At 42.1% G+C, this 20,502-nt stretch overlaps 1 protein-coding gene across 1 annotated transcript; it reads left to right on the plus strand.

The window, feature by feature from the left end:
• Positions 1-4,565: 4,565 nt before the first annotated feature.
• Positions 4,566-17,851, plus strand: ADAMTS4 (ADAM metallopeptidase with thrombospondin type 1 motif 4). Its single transcript, XM_073566877.1, has 9 exons — positions 4,566-5,663; positions 12,884-13,222; positions 13,447-13,579; positions 13,681-13,851; positions 13,963-14,249; positions 14,336-14,522; positions 14,642-14,817; positions 14,942-15,117; positions 15,328-17,851. The coding sequence occupies exons 1-9, from the start codon at positions 5,037-5,039 to the stop codon at positions 15,761-15,763; spliced, it is 2,532 nt and encodes an 843-aa protein (XP_073422978.1). The 5' UTR covers positions 4,566-5,036; the 3' UTR covers positions 15,764-17,851.
• The last annotated feature ends 2,651 nt before the right edge of the window (positions 17,852-20,502 follow it).

The raw sequence follows: 20,502 nt of genomic DNA on the forward strand, positions 1-20,502 counted from the left end.
CGGGCGTTCAGTGGTATGAGCCCTGTTCCTTGCAGTCTTTCTAAAGACAGCTGGGTCAGCGGACGAGAGCACCCACTGATCCCCGTGTCTCCACAATAGTCCTGTCACGGTCGTCTGTGCGACTCTCAGACATCAGATCCCGCTGGAGTGCAGAATCTCAGGATAAATAAACTTCGCGGTTCACAATCATATGAAAAATAAATGAACCCCCCCGGGTGTGTAAATATTATCTGCTTCGTCTTTTGGAGAGAAAAGTTTTCATAGATGGAGATTCTGGTTTGTTTTTCTACAAAACCCATAAACCGCATCTTCCTGGTATGTCAGAGGAAGGAGACATGAGAAGAGATGACCAGACAACAGCAGGGTCACTGAGATTACAAAAACGTGCCCAAACATGAGAGGGTCCAACGGCGTCATATACGCGAATGACCTTTCTATGGAGACGGAGCCCATATTCTATGGATGGGTAAAATTTTGGTGCAATTTAACTAACAGATTAACGTTGATAGAGCATCATGCACAATATAAGGTTGGTCCAAAATGACTTCACGACCCTCTATAATCAACGATTAGTTGTTGTAAGAAGTGGTTGAATAGAACATTGACTTCATGCAAAAGTAGGTCTCAAAAATTAACATTTCCTGGACATTTTTGTGGACATGGACTTGTCATGAGTGGTGGAAACTAGGTCCAAGAAATATGGAGATGGATCTCATTAGGGTAAGACGACAACATTGGAAATAGTGAAAATGAGGAGTCTTGGTGCCAAAAAAATAAATATTACAGGTAAAAAAAAAGATGCATAATAAAATTTTGAGGGATCAGGGGCGTAATGACTGCAGTCGCAGAGGTCACGACACTGCACGGCACGTGGGGGTGGGGACCCACCGAAGCCAGCAGAAACTTCAACTGGATGTATGCCTGAGGACATACATCCAGTTAAAGTGTATTGCAGCACACAAATCCATTTGGTCCATGCACGGCATTACACGCTGCTGGACAATCAAAGGGCAGCAGCTGACATTGGCGTGCACGTGACTGTTGGCACATGGCAGTGACGTCAAGCGCTCCTGTTGCTTGCATGCTGAAGTCAGCCATCTGCTTCAGCAGAAGACGCCGCTCAGCAGGAAGCGAAAGGAAGGTGAGTATATATATTTTTTAAATTAAATTAGTGAGTACACGGTGGCCATACTACTACATTGATAACTATGGGCCATGCACTATATTTTCTGGATGACTATGGGTTGTGCATTATATTTTCTGGATGACTATGGGCTGTGCATTGTACTTTATGGATAAATAAGGGATGTGCATTATACTTTATGGATGACTATAGGGGTGCATTATATTTTATGGGTGACTAAGGGATGTGCATTATACTGCATAGGTCACTATGGACTGTGAATTATACTATATGGGACTAAAGGATGTGCATTATACTTTATGGGTGACTATAGGATGTGCACTATACTTTATGGATGACTATGGGATGTGCATTATGCAGTGACATGTGAAGCTTTGTGCACCCCTGGTCAATATTACTGTTATTGTGAACAGTTAAGCAAGTTGAAAATGAAATTATCTCTAACAGCCCTAAAGTTAAAGATTACACATTTTCTTTGTATTTTAGGCAAAAAAATATAAATAATCATTTTGTACATTTAAAAAATTAGAAAAACTAAAATTGGCCAATGCTAAAGTTTGTGCACCCTTGGAGATTTGCATGCTCAGATAACTTTGACCAAGGTTTCAGACCTTAATTAGCCTGTTAAGGTTATGGTTTGTTCACTATCATCGTTAGGAAAGTTCAGGTGATGATAATTTCCCAGATTTATAAAAACCCAGCCTCCTCTAACCTTGTACCCAAAAACTGCAGCAATAGGTTCTTCTAAGCAGCTGCCTAGAACTCTAAAAATGAAAATGGTGGGGGCCACAAAGCAGGAGAAGGCTATAAGAAGATAGCAAAGTATTTTCAAGTTGACGTTTTCTCAGTTTGAAATGTAATTAAGAAATGGCAGTTACCAGTAACAGTGGAGGACAAGATAAGGTCTGGAAGACCAAACAAAATTTCACTGAGAGCTTCTTGTAGGATTGCTAAAGAGGAAAACCATGAACCCAGCTTGACTGCAAATGACCTTCAGAAAGATTTAGCAGACTTTGGAGTTGTGGTACATTGTTCTACTTTTCAGAAACACCTGCACAAATATGGCCTTTATGGAAGAGTCATCAGAAGAAAACCTCCCCTGCATCCTCACCATAAAATTCAGCGTCAGAAATATGTAAAAAGACATCTAAACAAACCTGATGCATTTTGGATGTAAGTCCTGTGGACCGATAAGGTTAAAATAGAACTATTTGGCCACAAAGATCAAAGGTATGTGTGGAGAAATAAGGGCAAAGATTTTAAGGAAAAGAACATCTCGCCAACTATTAAGCATGGAGGTGGATCAATCATGCTTTGGGATTGTGTTACAGCCAATGGCATGGGGAACATTTCACGGGTAGAGGGAAGAATGGATTCAATGAAAGTTCAACAAACTCTTGATACAAACATACCACCATCTGTGAAGCAGCTGAAAAGAGGATGGCTTCTGCAAATGCAAAATGATCCTAAACACACGGCAAAATCCACAATAGATTACTTAAAAAGGTGCAAACTGAAGGTTTTACAATGGCCCTCACAGTCCACTGATCTGAACATCATTGAGAATCTGTGGCTAGACCTCAAAATAGCAGAGCATGCAAGACAACCCAGGAACCTCACAGAACTGGGAGATCCCTCAAACAAAAACTGAAAGACTCTTGTCTGGCTACAAAAAAAATTTACAAGCTGTAATACTTGCAAAAGGGGTGCTACCAAGTACTAACGATGCAGGGAGCCCAAACTTTTGCATCAACTCATTTTCCTTTTTGTAATTTTTAAAATGTAACAAATGACAATGTTTTTGCCTAAAATTCAAAGGAAATGTGTCTTAAACTTTAGTCCTTTTAGAGATCATTTCATCTTCAACTTGCTTAACTGTTCACAATAACAGTAATTTCGACCAGCGGTGCCCAAACTTTAACAAGACGCTGTACTTTATGGATGACTATGGGCTGTGTATTATACTTTGCGGAGGACTATGGGCTATGCATTATACTATATGACAGATATGGGCTGTGCATTTTATTATATGACGGATATGGGCTGTGCATTATTCTATATGAAGGATATGGGCTGTGCAATATATATATATATATATATATATATATATATATATATATATATATATATATATATATATATATAAAGGACATGGTTGTGCAGTATATTATATGAGGTCTATGGGATGCATTATACTATAGGGAGGATTATGGGCTGTCCACTAAACTATATGGAGGTTTATGGGGAGAGCATTAAACTTCGGCTATGAAGCGCTTCTATGTGTGCACCTCATGAGTATAATGGTTTATTGTTTCTACAATTAAAGAACAGCGACATAATGGGGACATATACCAGGATGAGGGATATATATACCAGAATGGGGCCAGGATGAGGGACATCTATACCAGGATAAAGGGCGCATAGATCTATTCAGGATGGGGGGGGCCCGATCCAAGTCTTGCACCAAGGCCCATCAGATTCTTGTTACGCCACTGCAAGAGACCGACCATGATGTTGTGTTAGATGATGGTTATCATAGCTATGCCGAGAAGACATCATAATGGATAAAAAAGGGCTCATGAATGAAGCAAAATGGACTAAAATAGTGATTTATCAAGTGATGAACATAAAGGAAATAATGAAGGCGACCGAAAATAATGGTGATCATTAAAGTCTTGAATTAGACATAACATTAGGGCAGGGTTGGCCAAACGACTGAAGGTTATTGATGTCATATGGGACATCTCTAGACTTGTTAAGCGTCAAGTTTAGTCAGACAAAATAGCATCACAAAATACTGTGAAATTATCCACTATTTAGAAATCTGAAAAAGCTGAAAATTATGCAAAAACTCCAGCTGCCACGTTTTTAGTCTCTGGGGTTGACATCACTAGAGTTATTAGGGATCTAGAGCTATGCCAAAACCATGCCACCTTCAATATCAAGCAATCAAGTTATGGAAAGACAGAAAAAACGGGATAACAAAAGAAAAATTAATCCAAAAATACAATAAAAGCCAGAGAGACAGGCGGGTGAGGCTCAGTAAAGCTAAGTTGGGAACGAGGGGCGAGTAATACAGACATACATTAAAACAGCTGTGTCAGAAGTTGGAAGCCAGCCTCAATCTTTGTTCTCCACAGCCTTCTGAACTTGGAGGGCTGAATCGTTGCTCCCTTAACCCTTTCCGAGCTTAACGACTTCCGTTCCGGGGTCTTTCTTTTTTGGGTGGGGGTTTAGTTAGGGGGAAAAGGCAGGATATTAATCATCATTTATGAAAAAAAAACTATCCCCAGTGTTTGAGCTACATCAAATTTTGTTTAGAGAGAGGAAACAGAAAAAAAAAAGTTCCAGCCAATCTGGGCTCAGCCGAGACAGCTGTTAAATACAGCCCGCTGCTAAATGATCAGTCAGTTCACAGAACAAGAGGGGAAAGGAAAGAGAGCTGCAAGGAGCAGAGCCAAGACACTTTAGAACATAAGCCAACATTTTTTGCTTTTTTGGCAAAGAAAATTAATTCCTGGGTTCTGATCTTATCAGTTTTATTCCATTTCTACATTTTACTTTTTTGCTTTTTTTTTTACATTTTTATATATCTCCAAAAAAAATTTGAGGTGGAACAACATCAGCAAAACTTGAATTTCTAAGGAAAGGAAATTATTCTAAAAAAAAGCACGCCCAGAAATTGACTCCAAGACTGGAAAGATGGACCTTCTCCCAATGAAATAAGTTTTCAGAGAAATCTTCACAGAGTTCAGAGTCATCTTCCTCACTTCGGGACTCTTCTTTTGGGTCCATCATTTTTGGTGCTTTTTTTTGTGACTTTGTGAGATTTTTGGTCAATTCATTTTTTTGAGAAAATTAAGTTTACGTTTTGTAGGTTCTCAGGGTGTTTATGAAGATGTTCTGCCTCAGTGTTTTTACTGCTGCTTGGGTACACGTGGTTCTTGCTCTTGGAGAGAGACCTCAAGCCGGTTACAAGGAGGAAATTGTGTTTCCGGAAAGACTAAACTCCAGCTTCCGCCAGGAACAGCCAGGCTGGTCTGGAAATGGTATTGAGGTATCCTCAGAAAGTCACCTTATATTCCGGTTTCGTGCGTTCGGTGAAGAATTGGTCCTCGATTTGGAGAAAGATCCCAGCTTTCTCTCTGAGGACTTGATGGTACAGTACGTTGGCAGAAATGGACAGTCAGATGCCAATGGTCTTTCTGAATCTGGCAGTTACTTTACCGGTTCTGTAAATTATGACCCGGAATCTATCGCAGCAGTGAATTACAATGAAGCATCTCTCTTGGGCGTTCTCCAGTTCAGAGGGACAGAATACCACATCCAACCAATGGAAGGTGGAGGACAAAACAGTGCCGAGGGAGTTGGAGCTCACATCATAAGGAAGAAGGTGCAAGAGAAAAGCAATGGACCTATGTGCAATGTTGGTTCTCAAGTGTCCATGAGAGTGTCAGGAGAACCTGATGGCAATAATTACTCTGGGAAACACAAGCCACCCTCATCAAAGAGATCAAAGGTAAGATCATGACATTTGTCACATGTATATTATGTATCTATGCTATGTATCTGGGTAAGGCTCAGTAATGTTTGATTGTTTGGAAGTCAACAAATTTTAGTTGTCACATATCTGCCAGATGTCCCACCACCATTGTCTTAATAAGTAGGCTGATCTCAATGGGTCTACGTTTTTTAATATTCTGGAATAAACCAGGTATGACCTTTGCTGCTGATCCCAATCCTTGTCTTTTAGATCAGCCTTTTTGCCCTCACATGAGTTGGTGTATCCATAGACCTCACATACCCAAAAAGAAAATGGCAGTAAATTTATCAAATATTTTGAATATGGGGGGAAATGGGAGATTATGCCAAATTCTAGTTGGATTGGAACCCATCAAAGCAGTAATGTGACATGGCGGTGCCAACCACTGCTTTGGTCATCGCTGTAGTCATTATACTCATGCAGAAGGTCATCCGCACCTTGGCAGTGGTGGACCTCGTGAAAGACCTCATTCATGTTTTCCAGAGTGGGCAAAGTCTACCTTTTATGGGTAGCCAAGTATTCTTAGAAGTTGCACATATTGGGTCAAGTTCATTGAAGGAGAAGATGTAAATGGTCACAATATCCCAAATACTCTTCTATGTAAGCATAATAAAGACTAAAAAGTATGTTATGTAGTTGATAGCATCTCATGGACCTTCACATATTGAGTGTACACAATGGACCACTGCTCTAGGGCCTAGGCGGCATCATATTAAATGTATGAAACAATCCGTCAAAACATATAGATAGCTATAAAGCTGGATAAATGTATAATTTTATCAGTCATAAAATACTGAAATGTCATATATTTGGTTGTAAAATTATGACTTTATGAGGCATATGGAGAGCCTAATTCAAAAATTGGCATATATAATTAACCTAAAAGAAAAAACTTAAGGATGAGGAGCAACTACTGCAGATGAGATGTGGATGTTATCCAGGGTCATTATGTAAATAATACCATCTGATGATGTGAAGTTATGAGGCCTCCATAATATTCTCCTGTAAATAAACATAAAGAAAGGAATGACTGATAGCAGAGGTAGTATAGACTTTGATGTTAGAAGGATACATAACTTGTATCTGACACTGATTATGATATTCTCCTCTCTGCTCCTTGTCCCAACCTGTTCTACATTCCTCTCAAAGTTCCAGGAAACATTTGCTTTGAGCCTCATTCATGCATCAGTCAATATAATATAGGCCGGCCCTGACGTAGGGTTGCCGGACATCTGCCATATTCCGTCATGCTTTCGCTTTGTTTAGCACTTGGATTGATGCCCCTTTTCTTTCTCAGCCTGTCTGGTGGGGGTCCAGTGCCACAGCAAACATCATCAGCTTGTACAGGTGTACGGAGACGCTGAATGAGTCTGTCCTGGGATAAGAGGTTCAGGCTGAGATGTTTGATGACAAGAATCTAACCATAGAATGATACCTAACAATATAGAAGATGATCTATCAGGATATGTCAGCGAGTGTCGCTGTGATCTCCAGATGACTATGTGCACATACAAGCACATGCCGGAGCAGAATAACTAGAATGTCAGTGTGACTGTGAATCGAAATCTTCTAGAAGTGATGACAAATACATATACTGAGTACTTAAATAATGGGGGGGGGGCAATATTATAGCATTAACATTCTTGTACATCGGGAGCAGCATTATAGTAGTTATATTCTTGTACATAGGGAGCAATATTATAGTAGCTATATTCTTGTACATAGGGGGCAGTATTATAGTAGTTATATTCTTGTACATAGGGGCAGTATTATAGTAGTTATATTCTTGTACATAGGGGCAGTATTATAGTAGTTATATTCTTGTACATAGGGGCAGTATTATAGTAGCTATATTCTTGTACATAGGGGGCAGTATTATAGTAGTTATATTCTTGTACATAGGAGGCAGTATTATAGTAGTTATATTCTTGCACATAGGGGCAGTATTATAGTAGTTATATTCTTGCACATAGGGGCAGTATTATAGTAGTTATATTCTTGCACATAGGGGCAGTATTATAGTAGTTATATTCTTGTACATAAGGAGCAGTATTATAGTAGTTATATTCTTGCACATAGGGGCAGTATTATAGTAGTTATATTCTTGTACCTAGGAGCAGTAGTATAGTAATTATATTCTTGTACATAGGGGGCAGTATTATAGTAATTATATTCTTGTACATAGGGGCAGTATTATAGCAGTTATATTCTTGTACATAGGGGCAGTATTATAGCAGTTATATTCTTGTACATGGGGGCAGTATTATAGAAGTTATATTCTTGTACATGGGGGCAGTATTATAGCAGTTATATTCTTGTACATAGGGGGCAGCATTATAGCAGTTATATTCTTGTACATAGGGGGCAGTATTATAGCAGTTATATTCTTGTACATAGGAGCAGTATTATAGTAGTTATATTCTTGTACATAGGGACAGTATTATAGTAGTTATATTCTTGTACATAGGAGTAGTATTATAGTAGTTATATTCTTGTACATAGGGGCAGTATTATAGTAGTTATATTCTTGTACATAGGGGCAGTATTATAGTAGTTATATTCTTGTACATAGGGGGCAGTATTATAGCAGTTATATTTTTCTACATAGGGGGCAGTATTATAGCAGTTATAGTCTTCTACATAGGGGGCAGTATTATAGCAGTAATATTCTTGTACATAGGGGGCAGTATTATAGCAGTTATAGTCTTCTACATAGGGGGCAGTATTATAGCAGTTATATTCTTGCACATAGGGGCAGTATTATAGAAGTTATATTCTTGTACATAGGGGCAGTACTATAGTGGTTATATTCTTGTACATAGGGGCAGTATTATGGCAGTTATATTCTTGTACATAGCGGCAATATTATAGTAGTTATATTCTTGTACATGGGGGCAGTATTATAGAAGTTATATTCTTGTACATGGGGGCAGTATTATAGCAGTTATATTCTTGTACATAGGGGGCAGCATTATAGCAGTTATATTCTTGTACATAGGGGGCAGTATTATAGCAGTTATATTCTTGTACATAGGAGCAGTATTATAGTAGTTATATTCTTGTACATAGGGACAGTATTATAGTAGTTATATTCTTGTACATAGGAGTAGTATTATAGTAGTTATATTCTTGTACATAGGGGCAGTATTATAGTAGTTATATTCTTGTACATAGGGGCAGTATTATAGTAGTTATATTCTTGTACATAGGGGGCAGTATTATAGCAGTTATATTTTTCTACATAGGGGGCAGTATTATAGCAGTTATAGTCTTCTACATAGGGGGCAGTATTATAGCAGTAATATTCTTGTACATAGGGGGCAGTATTATAGCAGTTATAGTCTTCTACATAGGGGGCAGTATTATAGCAGTTATATTCTTGCACATAGGGGCAGTATTATAGAAGTTATATTCTTGTACATAGGGGCAGTACTATAGTGGTTATATTCTTGTACATAGGGGCAGTATTATGGCAGTTATATTCTTGTACATAGCGGCAATATTATAGTAGTTATATTCTTGTACATAGAGGGTAGTATTATATATTACTCAGTACATTACTCGGCTGGGATTAACAGTGACTACAGGTGGGAACCTTTCTTTGGAGAATGAGAACTTTACACCATATTCTGGGGTGCAGATTAATCGCTTACATATTAGGCTCAGCTTTACACGGCTTGTGAGCTCTAAATTGCTATATCAGAGGATGTGGACTTGAGACCAGATGGTTTATTTATCTCTATAAAGTTGGATGTTTTTGTAGTAATAAATATGGCCGCCTCCTGGGGTAGCTGAGGTAGACGGAAGGGCAACAGTTGACATCCCACTCGTGGAAGGAAGAAACCGATCAATAAAGTAGTCTCTTAACCCGAGTCATTGAAGTCTCCCACTGACTTCTGTCTAGGCCTATTGTGGGGGCAGATAGATGGAAAACTGACATGTCCACATCTCCAGGAGCGTTGAAGAGACTCTGGTTGTCTGGGTACAAGCCAAGGAATGTAAGGTTACGTTGGTTAATGCCTTTACCACAAAACTATTTTTCCTACAATCATCCGTTTTCCAGCAAGACTACACCAAGACGTTTTTTCCATCTTAACCCAGATATATGAACAAAAAAGGAAAAACCTTATTACAGACTCAGTCATTCCAAAAGGGATTTTCCTTGCTCTGATACTGTCTGTTCCTCAACAGCTGACGAGCCACAGGGTTTCTGGCAGATGCTTCATCTACATCTTCAACTTGTGGCAATGTAGTGTGGGAAACACAGATTTAAATAGGTAGTATAGGTAGTACAAGACGGGCCCATCGGAGGCACCTACAGCTCTGCCCATCCTCTCCGCTCCTTGTAGACATGCTTCAAAATTCACAGTCGCCTTGGTTTTCCAGACATGTAATATGTGCAGACAATCACTTCAACTTTCTTGCTCCCAACAGAAGTACAGCACAGTCCGGCACCGCCTGTAGCCGCCATGACATCGGATACATGACCAATGTTGTACTTTGCTGGTCGTCTCCCAATACTGAGACAACGTGAAGGAGAACTTTTGGCTCTGGCAGGACCCTTCCAAAAAATACAGAAATGTACTGGCAATGGGGGAAAGTTACCCGTGTCCTTCCCAGTTTTGTTAACTGCTTCCTGCCTGCTTTAAATCGGACCCGATTCTTCCACTTATTCTTATTTTTTTGGGATATGGCCCGTGGACTCCTTCCCAACTCTCCCACCGTTTATAGTCTTTGCTATTTTTGCACCTTCTCTTTTTCTTACAATGTTGGCTTCCTTGAGGCTTGAATAACAGCGGCTTACATCAAGTCTGGGCAGAATGGAAAGGCAGTCTCACCCTTTGTGAGAGTCGTTTGTACAGTCTATTAAAACAGGTCTGCATAGCATGTAACTTCAGAGCAGGGAGACAAGTCTGTGTATTATGAAGAGGAAGTCTCCTCTACAGCAGTTATGACCAGACTGTAGGGCATGTAATGGGCAAATTGCCTCTTCAGAGAGGAAGAGGACTTGAACTCTATAGCGCTACCTGTTGGTAGTAGCGATCCTACAAGTCACAATCAACCCTTTACAAGTCTTGTAATATGACTTAGGATAAAAGCCAAATCAGAATCTCAATTTGCAGACACAGTGTTTTGGGCTATTGGCCCTCGTCAGTGCAAAGTATGAGAACTGATTTGGCTAGGTGAGAGGCTCTGGACTGAGGTCTAAGGGGTAAGGTGTCTCCTTGGGCATGTAATGGTCATCTCTTGAAGAGGAAGGAGACAAGTCCGTGTTATACTAAGAGTATTAACAAAAGCAAGGCATGAGGTTGTAGACTCCTATAGATTAGAGAAAACATGTCTGTGTAATATAAAAAGGAAGTCTCTTCTACAGCAGATATTACAGTTCTAAAAGGCACAAAGTGTTAGACTCGTATATAGCAGGGAGATAAGTTTGTGTACCGTAAAGCAGTCTCTTTAACTGTGTGCCTATGTGGCATGAAGTGGCAGTCTGCTATTTAGCAGGGAAACAAGTCTATGTAGCGTAAAAAAAAAGTCTCTTCTATAGCAAATGCAAATCTGCCTGGCCTGGAGTGGTAGTTTCCTATTCAATAGGGGAAACCAAGTCTGTGAAATATGAAAAGGAAGTTTCCTGTATAGTAAAATAAAACTAGCATGAAGAGGTAGTGAGCTGTACTGCTGACAGACAAGTAACACCATGTATGAAGGTGGTCCCCCAAATAAGCCTTTTCTAGGCAACTCAAAAGACAGACAATAAAGGGGTCTATAGAAAAACAAACAAACAGATTATGCTCTTCTATGTGTAGGCAGGTATGGCACAGTACTGTTTCTGCGGCATGATGGTAGAGTTTTTTCTTTTACTGGTGGAGATTTGCCAGCCATCACTCATCATGGGGTCCAAACATGAGACTCCAATGTATGATTGCTTACTCAGTCAACCTATACCCCCCACCCCAGACAATGAATGAATGTTTTCTTTGTACATTTTGAAGGAAGGGGCAGGGTTCCCGTACAATGCTCAATAGGTGAACAGCATCCAGGGCCAATGACCCAGAAAATCCTGTGATGAGCGACAATGCCACGTAAATGGGATAAGGAGCCTTCGAGGAAATGAAAGAGAGTCGGAGAGGAAATAAGTCCCTGCAAGCCTTTTGTCTGGGTAACTGTACCATATCGATAAGATCTCCAGATCAGCCGCTCAAAGCTTCATTCACCGTAGCCTACATTTTCTCAGAATACTCTGTATCTTGGCCCTTGCTTGAAAGGCTTGTTCTAGGTAATGGCCACATCAGAGAACGTCTCCTTCCAAGAAATATAAATTGAAGCATAGTGACATGAAACACAACAGAGATTTGGGGGGATTTCAGAAAGACTAGTACGTCCCGTACCCATCAGCTGTCCTCTCATCCCACATATTACGCAGTGTGTGCGTAACACGTGGTGAGGACATACCATCAAGAGTGGATTTACGCAATCCATGTAAAGAAACGAATATAACCAGACGGTTTTCCATGAAGCTGTCAACGGAATAAGAAACAAAAATCACTGGGGATGAATTGGTAATAAGAGAACCCTGCTCACTATTATTTGGGTGTCATTCGACATCGAGCATAGATGGTGAGTTATAGAGTATCGCAAAAAGGCAGAGACGCGTCAGTGGTGAGGTCACCCTTATGCATGAAGCTGTAACAACTTGGCGTAAATGTGAGGCCTCTACTCCCCTCTCATACTTGGGATTAAGGCCTTTCTACAGTCATAATTCATAGGCTCTCTGTGTTCCCATTATCTGCTCTCCAAATATCTGTCTAGTCTCCAAGTTTTCTAGTAACCCTTGCCTTTCTGGAGCAGCACAAGGGAGGCCAAGACAAGGTTTTGAGATCTTCTAAGGAAGTTTTGACCAGAAATGTAATATATAGAGAGCTCAGTCATGGCCAACATGTAGGACTACACCTGTGGCATCCATGTTGCTATTATCTGTCCAGTTTTCTCATACCCCTTGTCCTTCTGGAAAGACACAGGAGAGGACAAGACAAGGTTTCTTGATCTCAAGGGGCTGAGGTTTTCCAAGGAAATTTCCCATAGAGATCTGTTATGGCATCCAATTTGTTTGTGACTCAGAAATAGAAAATATACATTGAGGTTGCACATTGTTTTAATTACTAATGTACTTTATTGCTTTTTCCTATTTTCTGTAGCGTTTTGCATCTGTTCCTCGCTATGTGGAGACCCTGGTAGTTGCGGATGAGACTATGGCAACTTTCCATGGCGCAGGCCTCAAGCGGTACCTCCTGACAGTCATGGCAGCCGCAGCCAAATTCTTCCGCCACCCAAGTTTGAAGAACCCAGTTAATGTTGTTGTGACACGGCTGGTTGTCATCGGCCGGGCAGACAAATCCAACAACTACGGGGGACTGAAGATGACCACTAATGCTGCCGAGATGCTGAGGAACTTCTGTGAGTGGCAGAGAGGTCTGAACAAACCTAATGACTCGGACTCTGAACACTTTGACACAGCCATACTCTTCACCAGACAGGTAAGTTTTTACCATGGCTTATACTCCAGTCACATCTTATTCTGTATTTACAATTTTACTGGTTGCTACTTGTGTTAGTCTCAGCCACATTAGGTCAGAAGAGGGCAGCAGTGAGATGTACACTGTGGGCTTAATAAACTGTTAATGCAGCTCAGCAGAACAATGAATGCAGCTCTGGATGTATATAAACACGCTGAAATAATGAATCAATGCAATGTTAACAGAACCTCTGTGGACTGTCGACCTGTGACACACTGGGGATGGCAGATGTTGGGACAGTCTGTGATCCATCACGCAGCTGCTCCATAGTGGAAGATGACGGCTTGCAGTCAGCATTTACTGCGGCACATGAGCTTGGTAAGTTTATGAGGGTTAATCATTGACAAAGTCGCTGCCTAATTTCATCTTAGCTGTTTCTTTGATGAGGTCATGGTAACATAGTCTCTTCTTGACCATAGGACACGTCTTCAACATGCTTCACGACAATTCCAAACCATGTGTTGATCTCAACCGCCCGTCAAGCAACACTAGACACATGATGGCACCAGTCATGTCCTACGTAGACCCCGAGGAGCTGTGGTCACCTTGCAGTGCTAAGTTCATCACAGACTTTTTGGATAATGGCAATGGTAAGTTAAAAGACCAAAAAGTCATCTTCTACACCATAGTGGCATTACTGGCAATTTATGACACCAATCTCTTTAAAATGGTTCATAAAGCTGTGCATCTCCACCCTCCAGGTCATTGTCTTTTGGACAAGCCTCAAGCTCCACTTCGTCTTCCAGTTCCATTCCCTGGTAACGACTATGACTCAGATCGCCAGTGCCAGCTGACCTTTGGACCAGACTCTCGCCATTGTCCCAACCTGCACACTCCCTGCTCATCTCTGTGGTGCACGGGCCGGATCGACGGTCACTTTATGTGCCAAACTAAGCATTTTCCTTGGGCGGATGGTACCCAATGTGGAGTGGGCAAGACCTGCATGAATGGCAAATGTATAAATAGAGTTGAGATGAAAGCTTACAATGTAAGTACTCCTATGACTATGTATCATGTCAAGAGAAGATCAACACCAAAGTCCAAAATCAAACATTATGTTTTTTCTAATGGCAGACACCAGTTAATGGTGGTTGGGGCTCCTGGGGTCCCTATGGAGAATGCTCCAGGACATGCGGGGGTGGAGTACAGTTTTCTCATCGTGAGTGCAACAAGCCCATTCCTCGAAATGGGGGCAAATACTGTGAGGGGAAAAGGACACAGTATCGATCCTGTAATACCCAGGAGTGTCCCACTGGCAATGGTGAGTAGAACCTATCCTACCAGTCAAGCTTTTTGTAAAGAAACCAAATGGATTGATATAGATTGTGCTGAATTTGAGTCAATGATAGAAAGGTGAACAATATTCTCTTAATATTGCAGCACTGACCTATAGAGAGCAGCAGTGTGCTACGTACAACCACAGAGTCGACCTCTTCAAGGGGTTCCCTGCACCCATGGACTGGGTACCACGTTATAACGGAATTGCAGAAAAAGATCAATGTAAACTCACCTGCCAATCCCGACCATTGGGATACTACTACGTCCTAGAGCCAAGAGTGAGTATCCAGTTCAACATTTACTCTATTAAACCGAGTATTTTCTAGTCAGTCAGAGCTGCGGTCACAATTCTGCTGACTGCAACGTTTCAAAGCCTTAATCCTAGCATCTTTTTTTCTACAGGTAGCAGATGGTACTCCATGTTCTCCCGATTCCAACTCAGTTTGCGTGCAGGGGCGCTGTGTCCATGCCGGATGTGACCGTGTCATTGGATCCAAAAAGAAATTTGACAAGTGCATGGTGTGTGGAGGAAACGGTTCTGCCTGTACCAAAACGTATGGATCTTTTACAAAACCTCGGTAAGAATTCATTGGTGCTGCCTTCTCTACTCAGATTTTTTTCAGGGCCCCATAGGACCCAGAGGGTCACTGCATGGTCACCTATTTCTTCAAAGCTTAACGTGATTCCCTTCATTCATGGGTCTGGGAATTCTTGAGGGGAAACCCCAGCAAGAACTGTAATTATGTTGATATTTATTGTCACTCAAGATCTAAATGTTTCTATTTTAGGTATGGATACAATGACGTGGTTACCATCCCGGCTGGAGCAACCAACATCCTGATCCGTCAGAACAGTGGCTCCTCCTCCACCAGTGACGGAGTTTACCTGGCTTTGAAACGTCATAATGGATCTTATACGCTCAATGGTAATTACATCTTGGTGCCATCTGAACAAGATGTCAACGTTGGTGGAGGGTTGACCTTGCGCTACAGTGGAGCCACCAAATCCACGGAAACCATCGTAGGACGCGGACCCCTGAAAGAGTCCCTGACTGTTCAAGCTTTGGTTGTAAGTGACCAAAGAGCCCCGCGTCTTAAGTACACCTTCTTTGTCCCCAAACCGGCCACACGTTCAACCCAACCAAAGAAACCAGCAGACGACTGGATGAAACGAAGAGCACAGATTCTCGACATCCTGAAGAGGACAAGAAACAGCAGAAAATAGGCGACACTTAAGACTTAAACAGAAGAAAAACAGAAACTTACTTTTGCCTTGTTATATTAGGCTGGAAATTAAGTTTTTTATGAAGACGTCTCTCAAAACGGATAGAAGAACCTTGTTTTCTTAAGTATCCGGGTCCAAACTTAAGGCAACTTGTCCATGTAATGGTCATTTCAACTGCCGCATTGGCTCATAGAGCACATAATCATCCAGAGACTTGTAATAATGGGTGATAAGCGGTAAGGACGTGTCACAATGGAAATCTCAAAACTCTTGTATATAAACAAGTCAGTGATGATGGCTGGTCCACTACTGGTGGCTTCTCCCTAAAGGTCTTCCTTTTGGCCTTTAATTTTGGTCTGGATGCTTCTTTAAATCCCTATGAACTCTGAAGGCCAAAAACTAAGGGGGAACCACCCAACCGTCAAGGGAGTTAAAGGACTTATCAATTAACTCTTTGATATCTGGTTCTGAGTCGTTGATTCCTCATCGAGGACTGATAAGTAGGGTCTGGATACCCGAAATTATTTAATATGAAATTAAATATATAGGATAAATAAGTTGATACCAAAACATTAGCGGAAAGCCCAAAGAGCACAGTAGCTATCCCCAAGAACAGGGCATGGGGTTGAGGAATAATCGTAGATCAATTGAAAGTGTTAATATGAGGAAAACTGGAAGATGGGTAGTCATAGAGTAATGGTGAGAGATCAGTGAAGGTGGAAGAGACAGACTTTCTCGTTAGGCGATTGGATAGAATTGGGAGATTTGCTATTGTAAAGGTCCCACCTCACGAGGTCTTACCATAAAATATGGTGGATTCGCCCATGGTGCTTCTACCATACAAAGTCCATTAGATTTTAGCTCGTCTCTTCAGGTCTGAGATTTCGGAGGTGCTATAGAGGGTTTCCATCCTACAATCCCAGCAGAACATAACTTAATCAAGAACAGAGTTGGATACAGGTCTATCCTGTTCCTTGGGATATACAAAGCCTTGTAGTGGTGCTAACATTACCAGAGTATGTAGCTAGAAAGTTCTGAATTAACATAAGGGCACGTAACTTGGCCAAAAGTCTATAAAATGAGTGTCGCCAATGACCCAATGCTCCTTATGGCTGGAGACTCTGCCACCACTTTCATAGGCTCTTGGTACAATCTGGCCCGTTGTGCACACATATTCTATTCTATTTATGTATTTATTCTTTTATATCAGCCTTTTACGGTACAAGTCAGCCCAAAAACGGCAAAACCTCAATTTACAGCTATGGTTTCAACCAACAGCTCTCGAAATCCAACTTAAATTGTAAATCATCAACTACACTGCTGTAGGACACATTGGAATCCATGGGATAGCCACAACGATAAGAAGTGGGATCGTGTGTATTCCTACCACACCCCTACCGAAGCCTAAACATATTCCATATGGTTCCATCAGAAGATTCATATTGCCCGACCCACTAGCAGATGGGATATTACCACAATTAGGACTATAAAAATGATCCCTAGGACTCATGACAAGACAGATCTCGCCGCCATCACATCTCCTCAGGGTTTCTGCTCAGCAGATGCTGCACCACATGTCTTAGTGACCCACAATGCTTTGCACGGTAAACTAGAGACAGATCCACCAGCCAGACAATGGTTATAATTAATACGGGATGAACACACTTTAATGGCGGTGTGGCTGTTATGTGACCACATAAAATGGCACACAGAGACAACGAGGTGCCACCATGTACGGTAGCGCATGGAAAAGGCAGATCTAGAACACAAATCTTGACCCAAAGCATAAAAATATTCAAAAGAATACCAAAAAGCATCCTCCAGCATAGAGCATGACACCACTAATGCATAGGGCACTACTGCAGTGGAGCACATAATCAGACACAACCCTCCGCCCCAAGATGGCAGGTACCTGCACCCGCGCCCAGACGGTGCAGTCTACAGCCTCAGATCTTGGAAGGAGTCAACCAATCCTCACGTCATGATTATTAGTGATGATGGTTTTATATCATTGTACTTTTTATTTGTATTGTTAAAATGCACAAAATTATTTAATATCTATTTATATAAAATAAGAACAAGACGCAATTTATTGTCCCCGGTGTAATGTATTGTGTGGAGATAAAGTATGTGAGAGTGCAAGTATAAGAGTGTGTGCGAGTATGAGAGAGCGAGTGAGAATATGAAAGTGTGTGAGTGTGTGCGAGTGTGAGATAGTGATAATGTGGGCTTAATCTGGCCTGACACTGGGTGCAGCTGCTAATATCCTGCATATGTCCAGTATGAGACAAGTGAATTATCAGGAGTTGTATGAGCGTCCTGCAGAGAATGGTTAAAATAAGCCGGCCTCTGGAGAACGGTAAGAGCGGGGCTGCCAGCAGAGAACGGTCAGGGTGAGCAGCGCCATGGAGAACGGTCAGGAAGGGGTGTGTTATGAATGGGTCACCGAGGAGGAAAAAAACAACACAAGCCAAGTCTCAGAAAACCCTGATCTTACCACACAACTAGCAGCAGTCGTGGAGCGTACCTACGATGATCCTAGACGCCTCGTCACAACCGGAGAGCTACATAAGCCTAAAGCAGGAAAAGAGGAAAACTAACTGCCCCAGAGCAGAGCAGACCCCAAAGGAAAGACAGCCCCCCACATGTATTGACGGTGAAACAAGATGAAAACACAAACAAAGGCAGAAAAATAGGCTGAGCAAACGATGGGGCCCGACTAACTAGAAAGGACAGGAAAGGAAAGACACTGTCTGCAATCTGCCAAAAACCCTACCAAAATAATGTCCAACACTTCTGATAGCAAAATTAACCCTGAAGTCACTAGACTTCTCCCACTATATCAGCACTCTGAAATATTCTGAGACAGAGCAAAAAGAGGCCAATCTAATAAGGGACCAAAAGGCAAATACAGATAAATAGGAGTGGAAATTCAGCACAACCTGTTATGAATGAGTCACCGAAGGAGGAAAAAACAAAAATACAAGCTAAGTCCAGAAAACCGGAGAGGTTGGTAGCTATCGGATTGCAGACCCCAGATCCTATGCACAAGAACTAACAGTAGCCGTGGGGGGTTCCTACGATGCCCTAGACCCCTCGAACACAGCTGGAGAACTAAATAGGCCTAAAGAAAGAAAGGGGAAATCTAAACTGCCCCAGAGCAGACCCCAAAGCAATAGGCAGCCCCCAACATATAATGACGGTGAAGCAAGATGAAAAACACTAACACAGATAGAAAGATAGGTTGAGCAAACGATGGGGCCCAAGCTAACTAAAAAGGACAGGATAGAAAAGCTGCTGTCTGCAATCCGTAAAAAACCCTACCAAAAAATGTCCCAACCGTCTGATAGGAAAAACAGGCCCTGAAGTCGCTAGGACTTCAAAAAGACTATATCAGCACTCAGGTAAATTCTGAAGACAGAGCAAAAAGACAAACTGATGAGAGACAAAAATGGAACTCAGCACACCCCCGACCGGGGATGGCTGAACTCCCAAAAACAAGGTAAACAAAACAAAACTAATAAGTTCGATAGCAGAGCAAAAACTTATCTTTGGGAAGCAGGAATCAGACTGGTCTCCAAGAATCCAGCAGCGAAATCACCAGCGACTCAGAAGGGCGTCGGCTGCCTTATATCCAGTCAGAATTTCCTGTTACCCAGTCATCATCTACCAGATGAGGTGTTTGGTAATCAGCCTCACTACCTTCCTTCACCAGAAGAGGGAGTTCATCAGACATCGACGGTGAAGGGGAAAATGAACTCACAACAACCCCAGCAGGGGCTGGCTGACCAAAAAAAAACTGAATTGACCAACAAGAGCAAGTGTGAACAATATCAAAAACAAACTTAACTTGAGAAGACTGGAACAGAGCTGAAGTCCAAGACCTGAGAAGCAGACTGAATCACCAGCACCAGGATAGGGCGTCGGCTGTCATATCCAGTCTGATACTCCAGAGATCCAATTGTTAACCTCATCAGGTGGCAGATCACTAGCAATTAAACCAACCTCACTACCTCCTGTCACCACCAGAGGGAGAACGGAAGGAGGAGCAGAAAATAAGTTCACAACAGGGGTGGCCTGCAGAGAACAGTCAGGGTGAGGAGGGCCATGGAGAACGGTCAGGATGGGGTGGCCTTCAGAAAACGGTCAGGGTGAGGAGGGCCATGGAGAACGGTCAGGACGGGGTGGCCTGCAGAGAACGGTTAGGGTGAGGAGGGTCATGGAGAACGGTCAGGACGGGGTGGCCTGCAGAGAACGGTCAGGGTGAGGAGGGCCATGGAGAACGGTCAGGGCGTGGTGGCCTACAGAGAACGGTCAAGGTGAGGAGGGCCATGAAACATGGTCAGGGCGGGTTGGCCTGCAGAGAACGGTCAAGGTGAGGAGGGCCATGAAACATGGTCAGGACGGGGTGGCCTGCAGAGAACGGTCAGCGTGAGGAGGGTCATGAAGAATGGTCTGGGTAGGGCTGCCTGCAAAGAACGGTCAGGGTGAGGAGGGTTATGAATAACGGTCAAGGAGAGGTGTCCTGCAGAGATCAGTCAAGATGAGGAAGGCCATGTAAACCCTTCAGGGCAGGTTGGTCTTCAGAGAATGGTCAAGATGAGGAGGGCCATGGACAACGGTCAGAGTGGGAAGGTCTGCAGTACTATAAGGCCACACAAAGCCTACCAGTAGAAGTCACACTGGTGGCCTATGTTAAATAAAGAGGGAGGGGCGGCCTGAAAACAACTGATATAGCA

Source organism: Dendrobates tinctorius, unplaced genomic scaffold (assembly GCF_039654945.1).
Source record: "Dendrobates tinctorius isolate UK_male_01 unplaced genomic scaffold, ASM3965494v1 ptg000019l, whole genome shotgun sequence".
NCBI classification, from domain to species: domain Eukaryota; kingdom Metazoa; phylum Chordata; class Amphibia; order Anura; family Dendrobatidae; genus Dendrobates; species Dendrobates tinctorius.